General features: G+C 42.2%; 1 protein-coding gene across 1 annotated transcript in view; it reads left to right on the top strand.

The window, feature by feature from the left end:
• SLC7A14 (solute carrier family 7 member 14) overlaps positions 1-17999 on the top strand; it is a 55808-nt gene that overhangs the window by 20864 nt on the left and 16945 nt on the right. The window contains exons 2-4 of the mRNA XM_046659803.1: positions 4003-4239; positions 6391-6608; positions 17243-17389. Of these exons, the coding sequence (XP_046515759.1) occupies positions 4003-4239; positions 6391-6608; positions 17243-17389 (602 nt within the window). The remainder of the gene's footprint in view (positions 1-4002; positions 4240-6390; positions 6609-17242; positions 17390-17999) is intronic.

Raw genomic sequence — 17999 nt, forward strand, 5'->3', positions numbered from 1 at the left:
CTGGGGCATAAGTACAGTAGGAGACGTAATGAAGTCGTCAGATGTTATCTGTCATTTGTGAAACCACTGTGAGCACAACTGCTGCAAATGCACACTCACATAAGTGTGCTCTTTGGTGCTCAAAAACCATGAGGGATGTTGCTGTGGATGTGGTTTTCCAAAATGATGACTAACTCTTGGTAAATTCCAAACAAAACAAATTACAACTGTCCGTCAATTTATCCAGTCGTTGTAGTCCTGGAAAACTCAAAGTATATAAACCTACGCATTAAAAAATGCTTTGTGTTAATATGTAAAAAGGAGATGGAGCCAGGCTCAGAAATTATAAACAGGTTTTTACTTACACGAATGTCCATTGGGACTTTCAGAAGTCATGTAAGACACAGGACAATGCCTCATTCTGTGGGATGGTCCTACATATTTCAGAATGTCTAACAGCCCAGGTTCCTCCCCATTTAATGCCATGAGTGCCCACAATCATCATGAGAACCACAGACACCCCCACTCACAGATTTGTAAAATTCCCCCAGAAGGCCTTTGCTGAGAAGCACTGATTTGCAGTATTTTCTACAGGGCTTCTCCCATTGACTCAAAGATGATTAAGAGTCGACTCTAGATGTGAAACTACAGAATGATAGCACTGAAAGGAATCCTAAAGCTTATCTAGTTGGCCCCCTCACTTTACCCATGTGAGGTAAGGAACATGTCCTTGGCACTCAGATAGTACATAATCTGGAATAAAAACCAAGGTTTCCCTTTCCGTGGCTTTTATTTCTTGCTGAAATTAGAAAGATACCCTTGAATTTGTCTTTCGTACACACCAGATACTTCAACACAGTTGAATGATTCACAACATTTTCCAGTTTTTCCGGGATATCTAGAGTCTAAATCACTCACTCCTCACCGCTGAGTTTCACTGCCAGGCTGGATATTCTCTAGAGCCCACTAAAAGCCTGGACTCCTGCATGCAAATAAATTGGAAGGATTCAAAATATTATAAAATCCTTTACAATGTGTTCAAAATGAGAATGTATCTAAAAGAATGATTTGGGGGAGCAAAAATTGCCTTACACAGTCAGTAGCTTATTGATTTTCCCACTGTTCTCCCCAAACTCCAGCCATCAGGATCCACGTAGGACCCTGGGAAATGAATGACTAAGACTCCATGTGCTCCTGCACCATGCACAGCACAGGGCCTGTTCTTCTGACTTGGCACAGCAAGGGGCTGGGCCATTCCCGGGACCTGAGGAAGACTTGGCTATATGCTAATTACCCTTGGCAAGTGGGTTATGATGGTGAATTGGGCATTTTAAAATTTAATTTGGCAGATCAAATATTAAGGAGAGAACCCTTGATTGCACAAACTCCACAACACTGGCTCTCCAAATTAAATTTGCAAATTGCTGCCTGTTTCAAAGCATTGCTTGGAAAAATTCTATGTATAAGTCTTGTATATTATGAGAGGGTAAAAGAGGGTGGAGAGAAGAAGCTCATAGGATATAAGAATTATTGGATAAAGCTGGGGATCCTACACCAAAGAGGAGAAGTTAGTTGCTCCTGGTTCCTTCCTCATATTGCACTAAAAGAGCAACCTACCCTGGACGTGCGAACTCAGCTCTCCTAGGAGAGAACACAAGAGTCCTCCAGGTCCAAGAAAGTCTCATCAGGGCCTCATACTGAGCGCTTATACACTATACTTTCCCTACGGAAGAGGTCCTCAGGCTTTCCTTCAGAGACCACTTCCTCTTAATTTTAGACTCACTCTAACAATTTAAACATCAGGTGTTGGAAGCAGCAATTTAGAAAAGGAAGTGGCCTGACTGCTCAGGGTAAGCCCTGTGACAGAAACAACAGACAGTCTGATCTCCAGGAAGGAGATGGAAAAGTATTTGACAAAGGGCAGGCAGCGGGGCTGACATAGGAACTCAAAATAAATGGCAGCCTAGGCCATTAGATGTAGGGACAAACAGCTTTGCTAGCCCTGAGAGCATCTCTATAAAAGAGAACAATACAGTAATTGATATAAAAGAAAAGTAAATTGTGCCCGGTATATTTTGCAGGAAAATTCATTATACAGTAGTCCCTCCTTACCTGCGGTTTCGCTTTCCACGATTTCAGCTCCCGTGGTCAACCTTGGTTTGAAAATGTTATATGGAAAATTCCAGAAATAAGCAATTCATAAGTTTTAAATTGCGTGCTGTTCTGAGTAGCTTGATGAAATCTCACACCCTCCCGCTCCGTCCTACCCGGGATGTGAATCATGCCTTTGTCCAATGTATCCACGCTGTATACACTATCCGCCCATGAAGCCGTTAGGAAAAGCTATAGTAAATATAGAGTTCAGTACTTCCCATGTTTTCAGGTATCCTCTGGGGGTCTTGGAACATACCCCATGTAGAAAAGAGGAGACTACTGTAACGATAGAATCCCAGAGTGTTAGAGTAGGAAGACCCTTAAGAGAGCATCCAATCTAATTCCTTTACTTTACAAAGAAGTAAACTGAATATAGAGATGGACAGGCTCACTGTGGAGTGAAGACAAGAGCACAGCCCAACTGCTCCAGTGTTCCTTCCATATGGATGTTCTGACAGCCAATGCCACTGAGGGAAAGGAAAAGAGATTTTGCATAACATTTAATTATTCATTGTGTCATTGCTTTTGACATCTCTGTTCTTGCTTCATTGTATCGATTTCACTCCTTCTAAAGGAGAAGAAACTTACTCTCTTTAGTCACAAAAGAGTGAACTGTTGTTCCCCGATTTGTGATGAGAGAACCTTAGGGTGGGCCCTGTCCAAAATTGGGACCGAAGGTAAAGTTTACTTTCAGTTCCCCCTACACTCCTTTCCTGGTGTGTTTCCTCCTAGCTGTCCTATGTCTGTCCTCCAACTTAGCACCCACTGGCCCCACACCCAGAGTTCCTAGCACAATGTAGGAAACCCTCCCCACTCCCAGAGGTTTAGTGTATTCCCATCTCTTTCTAGCTTGATTTATAATTCTATCAAACAAAGGAGGCAATATACCAGTATTTTTCAGATATAATTGGGAAACATTAAAAGACGGATTTCTGTTCCCCATCTCCTAAAATTATGATTCAATAGATGATTCCAGTGAAAGTGGATCTTTTATGGAAAACACATGGCTTATGCCTGCCTCTCCAGCCTCATCTTCTCCCAGTCCCCTCATGCACCCTCCCTTCCACCCAAATGCTTCCTACTGTCACTCTCTGCCTTGTCTTTGACTCATGTCCCAGCTTCTTTGTCCATTTAGTTCCTCCATAGACCTCAACACCAGCTGATGCACGTCTCCTCTCCACTCTCCTTGTTCTTTTCATCTCTACACTATCGAGCTGACGCAGCCGATGATGGGCGCTGATTTTCTGGTATATCTTCCCTTGAGAGCACGGCCATGTCTCACTTGCTTTTGTTAATTCCCAGCACTTAGCACCCTGCCAAGCACTAGTAGGCACTCTAGAAGTGTTCATTCAGTGATCTTTTGCATGTGCTAAATTTCCTTGTTGATAACTAGACATTTATTTATATTTGCATTTTTTATCAACTCTTCCACTAGAAATAGTACAAGATTTTCACAGATTGCTCAAAGGATCGCTCTCAAATGAGGAGCACCTTCTGTAATATGTAAAAATGAAGGAGAAGAATGTTATGCATAATATAACCCTGATGCCATCAAGTGTGGGGTTCGTAATGAATTAGGCTCACGTTCACTCTGGATATGTGACAGAAAAGGAACAGCGACAGAGACACATACAACAAATGGGAATTTTTCTAAGTAAAGAAGATCAGTTTCCCATATTTCATTAGAATTAGTTCTAGAACTGAGGTTGAATGACATTAGAACTGGCTTTAAAGTTATTCACGTACATAAAACTTTGTGTATTTGTTCTAAGATCTCAAAGATTCCCAATATTTCTACCCAAGACGGTCAACCATCAAGAGGTCAGCTCATATTTTGAAGTCCACCATCTGTGTATTTGTCCCATGCAGGTGTCTGCTATGCAGAGTTTGGAGTCCGTGTCCCCAAGACGACAGGGTCAGCCTACACCTACAGCTATGTCACGGTTGGCGAATTTGTGGCATTTTTCATTGGCTGGAACCTGATCCTGGAGTACCTGATTGGCACCGCGGCCGGTGCCAGTGCTCTGAGCAGCATGTTTGACTCACTGGCAAACCACACCATCAGCCGCTGGATGGTGGACAGCGTGGGAACGCTCAACGGCCTGGGTGAGACTGCCACATCCTCCCACCCCAACGTGCAAACTTACTGGTCCAAATAAATGAATTCCTTTCAGGATGCTATTTAGCAAAATATATCAAAAGCCTTAAATATGTCTTTGCTTTTTTTGTAAAGTAATTCTTCCCCTGTGAATCTATCCTAAGGAAATCATTCTAATTTCCATAAGAACTTTATAGGAAAAGATGTTCATCATAGCCTTATTTATAATAACAAAAAGTGAGAAACAGCCCAAATATACTACAGTGGAGCAAATGATTACGTTAATTGCGGAAGCATATTATGTAGCTAGCAATTAAAAAGATGATTAGGAAGACTGTTGCAATAACATGGAATACCTTTTTGATGTAATGTTGTGTGACAAATGATACAAATTATACATGCATCTTGTGAATAACTATATAAAAATAAAACCAATGCAGGAAAAAGAACTGTAAAGAACTTCTCCAGTGGTTTTATCAGATTTTTTAAATTTTCATAAATAACATGTATTAATTTTTAAATAAGAAAATATATATACCTGTAAATATATATTTTTTTTGCAGGGAAAGATTTGCCCTAAGCTAACGTCTATTGCCAATCTTCCTCCCTTTTCTTCCTTTTTCACCCCCCAAAGTCTTAGTACATAGTTGTGTATGGTTGTGAATTCTTCTAGTTCTTCTATGTGAGCTGCTGCCACAGCACGGCTACTGACAGGCGAGTGGCGTGGTTTGGCACTGGGAACTGAACCCAGGCCACTGAAGCAGAGTGTGCCAACCTTTAACTGCTAAGCCATGAGGGCTGGCTTGAGAATATATATATAAAATTATTATTATATTATTTTATTATATATTTTTTTTTCCTGAGGAAGATTAGCCCTAAGCTAACATCTGTGCCGTTCTTCCTCCACTTTATAAGTGGGTGATCGCCACAGCATGGCTGACAAGTAATGTAGGTCCACACCCAGGATCCAAACTCACAAACCTGGGCCACCAAAATGGAGTGCACTGAACTTAACCACTATGCCACGGGGCTGACCCCAAGAAAATATATTTTTAAAAGGAACAAAATGGATTCTAATCTATCAGAGGTCAAAGAGGGGTAATGTAACTGACTGAATCCTAACCAATCGGAAGCTCACATAACAAATACCATGAGACTTTAGGCTCCATCCATCACTTGCCACTCACTTTTCATCCTGATATCTGACTTTATCCTTTCACATTCCTGGGAAGCTAACCAATAGTTGAGGAAGCTTTAGGGTCTTGCCCCAGAACGTCCAAGTACTGATTCTGTGGCTGCATGCAAGTCATTTGACTTCAGTGTCCCTATCTCAGAAGAACTGACAAAAAATGCCAAAGACCCAGACACCGTGAGAAGATAAAAGGTAGGAAGGCCACATCTCCTCAGTGTACCGATGTCACAGAATTTTAGGTCTAAAAGGGCCCTCCAAAATCAGGTAGTCCGACCCCTTCACTTTCAGATGAGGTCCAGAGAATGAGGCACTTGCCCAAGGTCACAAAGCTGGTAATGGGCAAAAGTCAGGACCCTGACTGCTGAGGCAGTGCCCTGTCCACTCTGTAGAGGGCAGGAGTCCACCGGCCAACGGACTAGACCAAACAGGCGGGCCATGTTCACTGGTCATTTTCTCTGCAACCACATACACATAAATGGAAAGAACACCCTTTTCCAATAGTTTTCAAAGACATATATTTAAAATTTGCTAATAATGAAAAGATTGCTAGAATGAAATAGAAAACTTATAGATTATAAAGTGAATACCAATGAAGATAAAGTAGTTTTCAAATAATTTCAAATATTAGACCCATATATGCATCCCAAGTGTCCCAGGAGAGTCCTGACTTCAAGTGTTCTGTGCTGTGGTTCCAGAGTCACTGTTGTCATCATCATATCATGTAGCCGAATTTTTGGTCCAGGATATCAGGTCATTTCACCTATATACCAAAACCTTCTCATTTTCAAATGACACATGTGGACCTCAGTGTAGGCATGCATACACACGCACACGGTTCCTTCTCCTCCCTCCATGACAAGCTGACCGCGTTCTCAGAGCTGAGTGCAGATGCCCTGGGGTGGGGCTGGGAGTTCGCATGGCCCTTTTTTCCCTCTGGACAATACTAACTCATGTCGTTCCCCTGTAGGGAAAGGTGAAGAATCATACCCTGACCTTCTGGCTCTAGTGATTGCCATCATCGTCACCATCATCGTCGCACTGGGGGTGAAGAATTCCGTGGGCTTCAACAACGTCCTCAACGTGCTGAACCTGGCAGTGTGGGTGTTCATCATGATTGCAGGCCTCGTCTTCATCAATGGGAAATACTGGGCTGAGGGCCAGTTCTTGCCCCACGGCTGGTCAGGGGTGAGTTCATTCCTAAAGCTTGGGAAAGCTGTCGCACGTTCTACCTCTCACCCTGTGACCGACCTGAGACATACTTTCAAGAAAACGCTACGCTGTCCTATAGTCTTCACGGTTCCCTCTTCATCACCTTTTATCTGAATTTAATTGGAATGTTCTGAAGAAGTGGTTTTCATATAATTTTTTATTTGTTTCACGTTTATTGAGATCTTAGTTTATACAAATAACACTAGCAGATTGGATATTTTGGCCACTTGCAATATGCCTAATGCTATGATAAGTGCTTTGTATATAATATCTCTTTTAATCTTCCTAATAACCTTGCAAAGAAGATATTTACATTCTGGTCTTATGGATGAAAAAACTCACACTCAGAGAGGTCAAATGACTTGCTATTAAGCACGTTGTGTAAGTGGCAAAGTCAGGACCCACGGCAGAAAAGTCTGATGTAGTCTGGGGGCTGGCAAGAGAGTGGGCAGGACCTAAAAGACATTTTCACACCTCATCCCTGTGATCGGGTGGTCTGGTTTATGCCAAAGAAAAATGAGAGGGTCAGAGCAGCAAATTCTTTATCCTAACAAGTAGTTCCAAGTCGCACTTGGATTCTTTCTCTAATGTGACTAAAAGTGCTTACCTTATGGATTTATTGGTAAAAATTCACCAGCCAATTCTTTAAAAAAAAAAAAAATAATAGAACATAAGCCAGAGACTTTTGAGCTGGAAAGGACCTTAGAGGTCACCTGGTGCTATCACCTCATTTAACAGGTGGAGAAACTGAGACTAAGAGAGACACACCTGCCCAGCACTGGTGGCAGAGAGCCAGTCCAGGATCCCACGGTTTTGCTTTTGTAGCTTTTGCTTAGATTGGTTTTCTTCCAAGATGTCCAGGGACCAGAACTCTCTCTTGGAGAACACTCAAGATAATTTCTGTTTATTCTGAACCGTGGCATGCTGTTCAATGCAAAGAAATAAGCAAGGAAGCAATTTAAGCCAAGATTTCTAGTCTTTTGCTTATCTGTGAGAATTCCACAGAACCACAAAATTCATCCCTCCTCCTTGAAATGAATAAACCCTGAAACTGGTTAAAACCAGAAAAAGAGACAAAGAAACACTGTTGACCCCATTCTGGATCCCCAAGTCTATATTTTCTTACAATACAAATCGTTCCTTTCCTATCAAATAAGAGAAACAACAAATTATAAGAGTGACAAAGAAAGAATGTTTTTCCGAAACTCAATTGCGTTTTCATCATAACACACAAAAATGTTCTCACTATTTTCTTAACAATATAAGAAATTATTGGGTTATTGACTTACTGTAAGACTTTGGCCAATGACTAACTTCTGTGCTTTCAGGTTTTCCCATGCATCAAGTGGGAAAAGTAGTTGCACCAAATGCTTGCATAGAAGAATTAAATCTTGGATGTTTTTAGGTGCATGTTGTGTGGTTAGCCATAGTGATAATTACAGGAGGAAGGAGCTAGAATTTATTGATTACCTATTAGGTGTCGTCCTTGTGCTCTGTGAATATTATCTCACTCTTATAACAAAACTTGAAAGCAGATGCTACTATCCCCAACTTACGATGCAGAATCCAAGGCTCAGAGAGGTTAGTTAACTTACCTGAAGTCACTTAGCTAGTCAGTCCAGGAATTAAATTCCCACCCAGGTCTGTGTGACTCCAAAGCCCTTTCTACCATGTCAAGTACCTTGTTGCACAATGACCCCTCCCTTCTGAGTCTTCTGTAAAAAAAAATTAGTAAAGTAATTAACCTGACATGTTACATTTTCATTTCCTTTGAGCTGGGAGGAACAATAAGAGATGGGCTAGTCTCTGTCCTTATTTTCAGATGGGAGTGCAGTTAAACCAGCCCAGGCCAAATGTGCATTGTTTACCAAGATATCAGATCAAAATAATTTGAAGACTTGTCTTAATTACTTGGTTCATGCTTAATTTTCAAAATCCTCCTGATAGCTCACCTCAGTGGCTCACGCTGTGGTCTAGGCCCCTTGTAAAGCCTGGAAAGAGTTAACGTCCTCTGTGTAGATACCCTTTGCCCAGGCTGAAGAAGATCAACGAGTCTTTCAGCCCTTCCCCTTGTAATTTGTTCTGGGGTCTTTATTCTCTTTGGGGGTCTCCTTTCCCCTTCTCAGGGGCTCCACATCCTTCCTCAGTCAGGAGCCCACCTCATCATGGAAGGAGCTGATCGAGCCAGCCTTAGGGGCTCCCATTTATGCATTCCAGGTTCTCACTAGCTTTTGTAGTCAGAAGAGAACATCAGAAATCATGCATAAAAATGAAAGGGAGGAGGGGCTGGCCCGGTGGTCGAGTGGTTAAGTTCGCGTGCTCCGCTGCAGGCGGCCCAGTGTTTCGTTGGTTCGAATCCTGGGCACGGACATGGCACTGCTCATCAAACCACGCTGAGGCAGCGTCCCACATGCCACAACTAGAAGGACCCACAACGAAGAATATACAACTATGTACCGAGGGGCTTTGGGGAGAAAAAGGAAAAAATAAAATAAAATCTTTAAACACCTTGCCTTTAAAAAAAAAAAAAAATGAAAGGGAGGATGTTATTTCTAACACAACATTTTCTTTATGACACACTCTTTCGTAGACACTTTTCACTTAATCTTCACAACAGCCCTATAAAATAAGTGCAATAATCTTGACTTTTACATCGAAATAACTTAAGTTTGGAAAAGTTAAGATCACAATCTAGACGGTAATAGAGTTAAAATTCAATCCCAGTTCTAGATGAGCCAAAGCCCACATTTGCTCCACATCCCACCAGTTTGGACACATGGGACCAACTGTCTTTCTTCGCACCTTGGGCCTTACTGACCTCACTCCAACCCAAACCTACTACCGAGTAGGCTTGTCACTGGCCACCAAAAAGGCATGGCTGAGAGTTTGGATTTTTCACTGCAAATCCAATACCCCTGCAGGAAATTCAAATAAGTGCCCTAGTGGCTGTGACTGAAAGCATCATCTGAGCACAAAGGACAGCCCAGTGTGAACATGTTGCTGACTCATCCTCTTTGCTATCTGCCTGGCCTTGGATTTCTGCAGAGTACATTTCCTCCCCCAGCAAACTGGCCTGGACTTGTTCTTTCTCAATTTTGGTTTCGGGTCACTTTTCCAGTCCAGCAAGGGTGTTTTGAATATAGATCCTATTTTTTAAGATCTGACAGCCTCTCATGAGCATGCCATCCACCAAGTTAATAAATACCCTCCCTGCTCTGTTATCTAACAATCATCAACAAAAGCAAATTGCCTACTTAGCAGCTGCATGAACTTCTTCACTCTTTATGGAAAACCTGGCTCCTACCATTGACAGGAGGACTAGTTCAGAGTTCCAATCCACTTTATTTTTCAGTCACTTTAGGTAGGATGGGATGGAGAAAACCATTGTGTAGGGAACGGTTTATAAGAATACCATTACATGACTTGAAACACAATTCTCAAGTGCTTTGAGAGGGTTAACAAACAATCTTTCCTCTGGCCATGGACCCCTCATAAGCCTATTCTTTCCCCTGATGCAACCACTTCCTTCCAAAGAAAATAGCTAAAGGAATGGTTTACTCACTTACAGGTTCTGGGTCAAATGCTTCTTTGGTCTTGAAGAGCTTAAGAACAACAAACATTTGTCCCTGTATCAAGTAACTGCTGGCCCTCAGCTGAACTCCTGCTTCCATCTGCAATTCCTCAGCCCCTGAACATTGTTGGACATGTATTCTCTGTATGTTATTTGTTCTTGATGCTATCTTATGCTTTTTCTTTAGCCAAAAAAGACATGCTATCAGCACAAATAGCTCCCAAGAAAACCATCCATAGCAAGTATTTGTGGGTAATGCTGATAGCCTCCAAACAAAGGAAAAGTTGTTTTTCATGTTCTTCACATTTGAATCCATTTGTTGGAACATATTAGTACATTCCACTGCCACTGTGGACAGGCTGCTAATAGATCTGGAGCATGAGGATGATGGAAAATGCTATTAGAGTTGGAGTTTTGTCTTGTTACCTTGGAAGTGAATTATATAAAGATGTCTAATTATCTCCCAGGCATCTGGCAGACTGGCCAAGGCAGAATATGGAGAGCTGCCTCATCTCAATGCCTCTCAAATATCAGCAAGGCACAGGAGGCCAGCTTTTAGGGACCCCACACACTGAGTAGCAGGCCACTAATGACACTGCTTGTGACAACTCATTAAGCAGCAGCACTCCAGCAACTGAAGCACGTGCTGCTTCCCCTCAAAACTCTACAGAGGGACAGACCTATCTGGATCGCCTGGCTGAGCAGCTACATCAGGTTTACTTTGGAAACAATCTCTGCTTATGTCATCAAATTAAAAGGTCAATACTACTTTTCACTCACGTAAAACGTTAAAGGTGAATTAAGATAAGGCACCAATGAATCCAGAAATACACATACACACACACACGCTTCACCCACCAATTTTATTCACGGACGATCACCCCTAGGTACCACACGCATGCTTTCACGCATGGAAGGGTATCCTAGTCCTAAATACCAGTGACGGGATCTGAGATCTGGATAGAGTGAAGTGGAAAGCAATTTTAGTGGTTATTTGGGTAGAGACACACCCATACACAGCTTCTTTTCACGGCCCTTTTGTATTTACCAATCAGGGATCATTTGCTTGCAAGGAAGAAAAACTCATCTAAACTAACTGAAGTAAAAAGGTGACCTTATTTGCCAATTTTATTACCTTCTCTTCAATAATCTGTTTATTCAGTCTACATGTTTTTAGGGCAGGGTCTGTTTGATCTTGGCAGGTGTGCTGGTTTTTCACCATTTGCCTCCACTCCGCAGATGCATTCTCCACCCTACATGCTCTGTTCTATGCTCCAGTAGACCTCTTGTTGGCCGCTTCCTGTTGGGTTTAGCCAATGGGAAATATTATCACAAGCTGAGGGTGTTTCTTCCTCACTCCTTCCCAGACTTGGCTCCTACAGCCCTTCACTGAAATCATTCATTTGAACCCTCCAAGTTAAATTCTGTTTCCTGCCTGACGTAGTAGAAACTCCAAACGTCCTACCTCTGATCTGTTCAGTCTTCAACCATAATTGCTTTTGAGTGCTACCTATGCAAATTCAGGCTAACAGACCTTCTCTTTGCAAACTTATTCTTTCTCCTCCCAATTGAATCACAGTTAATTTTCTAGTATCTAAACATTATCAGTAATTGCCGTCCATTCTTTCATTCATCTGGAAAATAGCAGCATCTATGTTTTACAAATAATATAGGTACTTATTAATTTTGTTCAGTTTGTTACCACAGTCAAGGTTGCCTTTTGGGTCTTGCAGTATCCTCTCGACTCCAAGCCCCAGGGGTCAAGCTCAAGGTACTTTTTGCTTATGACTGGATCCACATCAGCTAGGACAGTGCCTGGCACAGGGGAGCGGTTAATAAAATGTGTCCATTCCAAAAGAAGAACAAAGAGGAGGAATTTGTCTGTGCCCTTGGGTTTCATCTACTTCTAGAAAAATTTACAAAAGTAATAAAAACACTGCTGGTAAGAGCTGATATTTATTGAGTACCTACTGTATTATATGATGGTGATTTACTATATTATCTCTCTTAATCCTTGTGACAACACTATGAGCTAAATACTATTTTTATCTCATTTAAGTGATAAAGAAAATGAATTTCCAAAGAGGTTCGGAGTTTGTTCTAGGTCACCGAGCTAGTATGTGGCAGAACCAGCCGAGGTTTGACGGTCTAGAGTTTGAACTCCTGACCAGACCTGACCCCGTTCACATGCGCGGCTCTGGGATTCCCTCTGGAGCCTACAGCTTACCTCTCTTCCAATCACTGCATGGCCTGCCCTTCAGACTTGGAGGGTGTCCTCCATGTCTTCCACTGAGTCCTCTTTTCTTCAAGTGAGATGCCCCTGGGTCCCCACTTACTCCTCACATAGCGTGGATTACAGACCTCTCATTTTTTTCTAGGGTAGATTTGCCCCCAGAGTTCTTATTTAGGACCCTCCCACCCTCCTTTCTTCAGCAGTGAGCTCTCCCAGTATCTATGACCTTTCCATCCAGAGCTGACCACACCAAATAGGCATGGCACTGTACCCCTGGGACAGCCTAGTTGGGAGTGACGCATCATCAGACTGATTGTCATAACAGGTCACTGTATGATCTACAGGAGGGGTGCGTGTGTGTGTGTGTGTGTGTGTTTGTGTGTGTAAGGGAAGAAGGGAGAACTTGTTTTCTGGAAGCTGTCTTAAAGTGAGGATTTCCTTGATGGAGGCAGCTTAGCGAACCTGCAATCCCAGTATCTGTCTATCCTTGAAGACCAGAAACATTTTCTAGACCAATGAAAACAAGCACATTTCCAAACCTGTGCACCTCTACAATGTACAATGAGGTGAGCTCTGTTTTCTCTCCTTGCCTGGAGGCCAAGAAAAACAAAGCACTTCACTGGAGTGAAATTGGAGTTATCTCCTCTCCTAGCAAATAGCCCCCGGGTGACAATTGCTGGTTTGAGAAGTTCTTTCTACCTGGGTTACTAGAATAGACCAGAAGTTCTTAGATTTTCTTTTTTGTGCCATGGACTCCTTGGCAGTCTGGTGAAACCTGTGGACCCTTTCTGAAAGTTGTGTTTATAAATGAATAACCTAATTACATAGGAATTCAAAAGAAATCAATTAGGGGCTGGCCCGGTGGCGCAGCGGTTAAGTGTGCATGTTCCACTTCGGCGGCCCGGGGTTCGCCGGTTCGGATCCCGGCTGCAGACACAGCACCGCTTGGCACACCATGCTGTGGCAGGCGTCCCACATATAAAGTAGAGGAAGATGGGCACAGATGTTAGCTCAGGGCCAGTCTTCCTCAGCAAAAAGAGGAGGATTGGCAGCAGATGTTGGTTAGCTCAAGGCTAAACTTCCTCAAAAAAAGAAAGAAATTATATTGAATATAGTTATAAAAATATTTTTAAATTGTAATATAATAACAATGTGCTTATTTATTAGTGCTTTAAATATTAATATCTATGTCTAATAACTATCATAATTTGGAAGTAGCAATGAGCACAAGCAATATTTCAAGATCTCTGCAACAAGTCTGATGTGACAGGAAAATATCTGATTGCTACTGGTGACAGTCACAGGAACTGTTAGCTTGCCACCTACATCCATTATTAAAAGAAATGCTAACATTCAGTCGGAGGTTAGTGAAAATAAAGATTCAAATTTTTATCAGCAAAATTCAGAGACCCCTTAAATTGCATGGACCCCGGGACAAGAGCCCCTAGTTAGAGAATTGAAACAGAATCCTAACGGGAGAGTCTGCAGAGGAGACCAGCTCATCTTACAGATGAGCAAAGGTGCTTTTGAGGATTTCAGAAGACCTTCAATTTTGTGAGGTACCTTGTAGGTTCCAGTACTTAGTATTTTGTCTTTTACTTACTGAGAAGTTGGTGGGAAAGGTAAGAGTCAAAATTGGGGGCAGGTGTCTGCTTGGCACTTGTTTTGAATGTCATCATTTATAAACCCAATGTGAAGAAAAAGAACAAAGGGTCCAGTCTACAATGAGCATCACTCCTGGACCCCTGGCTGGAGCTTACATGTTGCCAAGGCCCTCCACATACACACAAGTCCAGAAAAATCTCTCTCATCTTCCCCTTAAAGGACATCCCCAAGCATTCAAAGACGCACATTGTTTTTTTTTTTTTTTTTGAGTTCATAATAGTTTACATCATTGTAAAATTCCAGTTGTACATTATTTCTTGACTATCACCACATGGGTGCTCCCCTTCACACTTTGTTCCCACCCCCACCTGCTTTGCCCTGGTAGCCACTGAACTGGTGTCTTGGTCCGTGTGTTTGTGCATATTCCACACATGAATGAAATCACCTGGTGTTTCTCTTTCTCAGTCCAGCTTATTTTGCTTAACATAATACCCTCCAGGTCTTTCCATGTTGTTGTAAATGGGATGAATTTCTCTTTTTTATGGCTGAGTAGTATTCCATTGCATATACATACCACATCTTCTTTATCCAATCATCAGTCGATGGGCTCTTGGATTGTTTCCATGTCTTGGCTATTGTGAATAGTGCTGCAATGAACATAGGGGTGCATATGTTACTTTGGATTGTTGATTTCAAATTGTGTGGGTAGACACCCAGTAGTGGGATAGCTGGGTCATAGGGTAGTTCTATTTTTAGTTTTTTGAGGAATCTCCATACTGTTTTCCATAGTGGCTGCACCAGTTTGCATTCCCACCAGCAGTGTATGAGGGTTCCCTTCTCTCCACACCCTCTCCAACATTTGTTAGTCTTAGTGATTATAGCCATTTTAACAGGTGTAAGGTAGTATCTTAGTGTAGTTTTGATTTGCATTTCCCTGATGATTAGTGATGTTGAACATCTTTTCATGTGTTTATTGGCCAGCTGTATGTCTTCTTTGGAAAAATGTCTGCTCATCTCCTCTGCCATTTTTTGATCGGGCTGTTTGTTTTTTTTGTTGTTCAGTTGTGTGAGCTCCTTATATGTTATGGAGATTAACCCCTTGTCAGATATACAATTTGCAAAAATTTTCTCCCAATTGGTGGGATGCCTTCTGGGTTCGATCTTAGTTTCTTTGGCTTGCAGAAGCTCTTTAGTCTGATGAACCCCCCACTTGTTTATTTGTCCTTTTGTTTCCCTTGTCCAAGAAGACATGGTATTCAAAATGATCCTTTTAAGTTCATTGTCAAAGCGTGTACTTTATCTTCCAGGAGTTTTATGGTTTCAGCACTTATCTTCAAGTCTTTGATCCATTTTGAGTTTATTTTTGTGTAAGGCATGAGATAATGGTCTACTTTCATGCTTTTGCATGTGGCTGTCCAGTTTTCCCAACACCATTTATTGAAGAGACTGTCTTTTCTCCATTGTATGTTCTTGGGCCCCTTTGTCGAAGATTAGCTGTCCACAGACGTAAAGTTTTATTTCTAGGCTTTCAGTTCTGTTCCATTGATCTGTGTGTCTGTTTTTGTACCAGTACCACGCTGTTTTGATCACTATGGCTTTGTAGTACATTTTGAAGTCAGGGATTATGATGACTCCAGCTTTGTTCTTTTTTCTCAGGATTGCTTTAGCAATTTGGAGTCTTTGGTTGCCCCATATGAATTTTAGGATTCTTTGTTCTATTTCAGTGAAGAATGTCATTGGGATTCTGATTGGGATTGCACTGAATGTGTAGATTGCTTTAGGTAGCATGGACATTTTAACTATGTTTATTCTTCCAGTCCATGTGCATGGAATCTCTTTATGTAATTATCTATTTCTTTCAATAATGTCTTATAGGTTTCATTGTATAAATCCTTCGCCTCCTTAGTTAAATTTATTCCTGGGTACTTTATTCTTTTTTTGCGATTGTAAATGGAATTTATTCTTGAGTTTTCTTTCTGTAAGTTCGTTATCAGAGTACAGAAATGCAACTGAGTTTTGTAAGTTGATTTTGTATCCTGCAACTTTACTGTAGTTGTCAATTATTTCTAACAGTTTTCTGATGGATTCTTTAGGGTTTTCTATATATAAGATCATGTCTTCTGCAAACAGTGAGAGTTTCACTTCTTCACTCCCTATTTGCATTCCTTTTATTCCTTTCTCTTGCCTAATTGCTCTGGCCAAAACCTCCAGTACTGTGTTGAATAAGAGTGGTGATGGTGGGCATCCTTGTCTTGTTCCTGTTCTCAGACGGCACATTTTTTACTTTCAGCTGATAATGAGAATTCTAAAGTGGGGAAACTTCATTTAAATTTCAATAGATTCTTTGGAAGAAAGTAACACACTCCTCAAGGAAAGATTTTCACTGACATCTTGACTTATCAATTCCCAACCACCCTGGGAGCCACATAGGCTCTTGTCAGACAGACATCCAGCAGATGTCACTGGATACCACCTCCCCAGCTTTCCCTGCCTCACACCTCATGTCTTCTCCTGCCTTATAGCCCAGTGAGGTCACTTAAGCCCCCAAAAGGAGCAGAAAAATCAAACTGTCTCTGCCTGTCTTCCTATGGCAGACAATAGAATATCTGAAGATCTGAAAATTCTTAATATCATTTCACATCTGGAAGTTACCATACAGCTGATTTATCAAGAGCACTAATGGTAGTATGAGCAGGACAACTCTTTGTGCAGAAACATCTGAGTCCCCTACACTAAATGCCAGAAGCGCCCACTCCATGTCTCTGTGACAGTTACAATACCTCCTCACATTTCTAAATGTCCTCTAGGGGTGGTCATACAACCCCTGGTTGTGGTTGATAACCATTGAATGAAAACAAAGCACAGAGAGGTTAATGAGTTCCCCCAAGACATAGGGTTAGCCAGCTTATTGATTTATTTATAATTCCACATAATGCCAAAAATGATTTGAATGTGTTGAATGACCTAGTTTTTATTCGGACATAATTCTTCTTATCTCCATTTTAGACATGAGGGAATTGCCCAGGGTCACACAGCTAGAAAGGGGAGGAGATCAAAATTCAAGTGCTTAACAGAAGTTCCACCATATTACCCCCTCTGCACTCAATAATGTCTGCTGGGCATTGGGCACTTGCAGGGACCACGTCTAAGGCCTTGGTGCTGCCCTGTCACTGAGTCTAACAAATGCCATTATTCATACAGGTGCTGCAAGGTGCGGCCACGTGTTTCTATGCTTTCATTGGCTTTGACATCATCGCCACCACTGGAGAGGAAGCCAAAAATCCCAACACGTCCATCCCTTATGCTATCACTGCTTCCCTGGTCATCTGCCTGACAGCATATGTATCCGTAAGTACCAAATGCTTATGGAACTCTCCTCATGGCCTTTTCATATTTGATTTTAAAATGTGGCTCTGGGACGGAAGTCCCTTCTGTCGGGAAGCAGTCCTTTCCTTGTGCCCTTTTAGTGTTTCTATGCACATGCCTCATGCCCCCTGGATCCCCATCCACTAATGACAAAAAGAAAATCAGCACTCCAAACTGGAGATGGGAGAAGCCCCAGGCCCTCACTTCAGCCATGGCCTCTGAGTTTCCATCCCTGTCCCACCCTACACACAGGCCCTGGGTGTCCACTGCAACCCAGGGGATAGCGTGCAGGGAGTGGGCCGCCATCCAAGGAGCTCAGATCATAGGCTGGCAGTAACGGGTGGGTGTGCGAGCAGAGGCATTGTGGCCTCTGTGCACCCTCCTCAATGCTCTTCTGTCTTCTGGGAGCTTCCCGGCAGCAGAGGCGAGGCTCCCCCAGAGTGGGGAGAGAGAATACATTATCCTCTAGAGACGCTCTTCTTAAATCTCCCAGGGGAAATGCAATTTCTGTCTGCTCTTGCTCGCTCTTTTTACACCAGCTCAAGCTCTCCCCTTCAGGTTTCCCTGCCAAGGAGAGTCCTCAGAAGGAAGC

The sequence above is a fragment of the Equus quagga genome, chromosome 4 (genome assembly GCF_021613505.1).
Source record: "Equus quagga isolate Etosha38 chromosome 4, UCLA_HA_Equagga_1.0, whole genome shotgun sequence".
In the NCBI taxonomy this organism is placed as follows: Eukaryota; Metazoa; Chordata; class Mammalia; order Perissodactyla; family Equidae; genus Equus; species Equus quagga.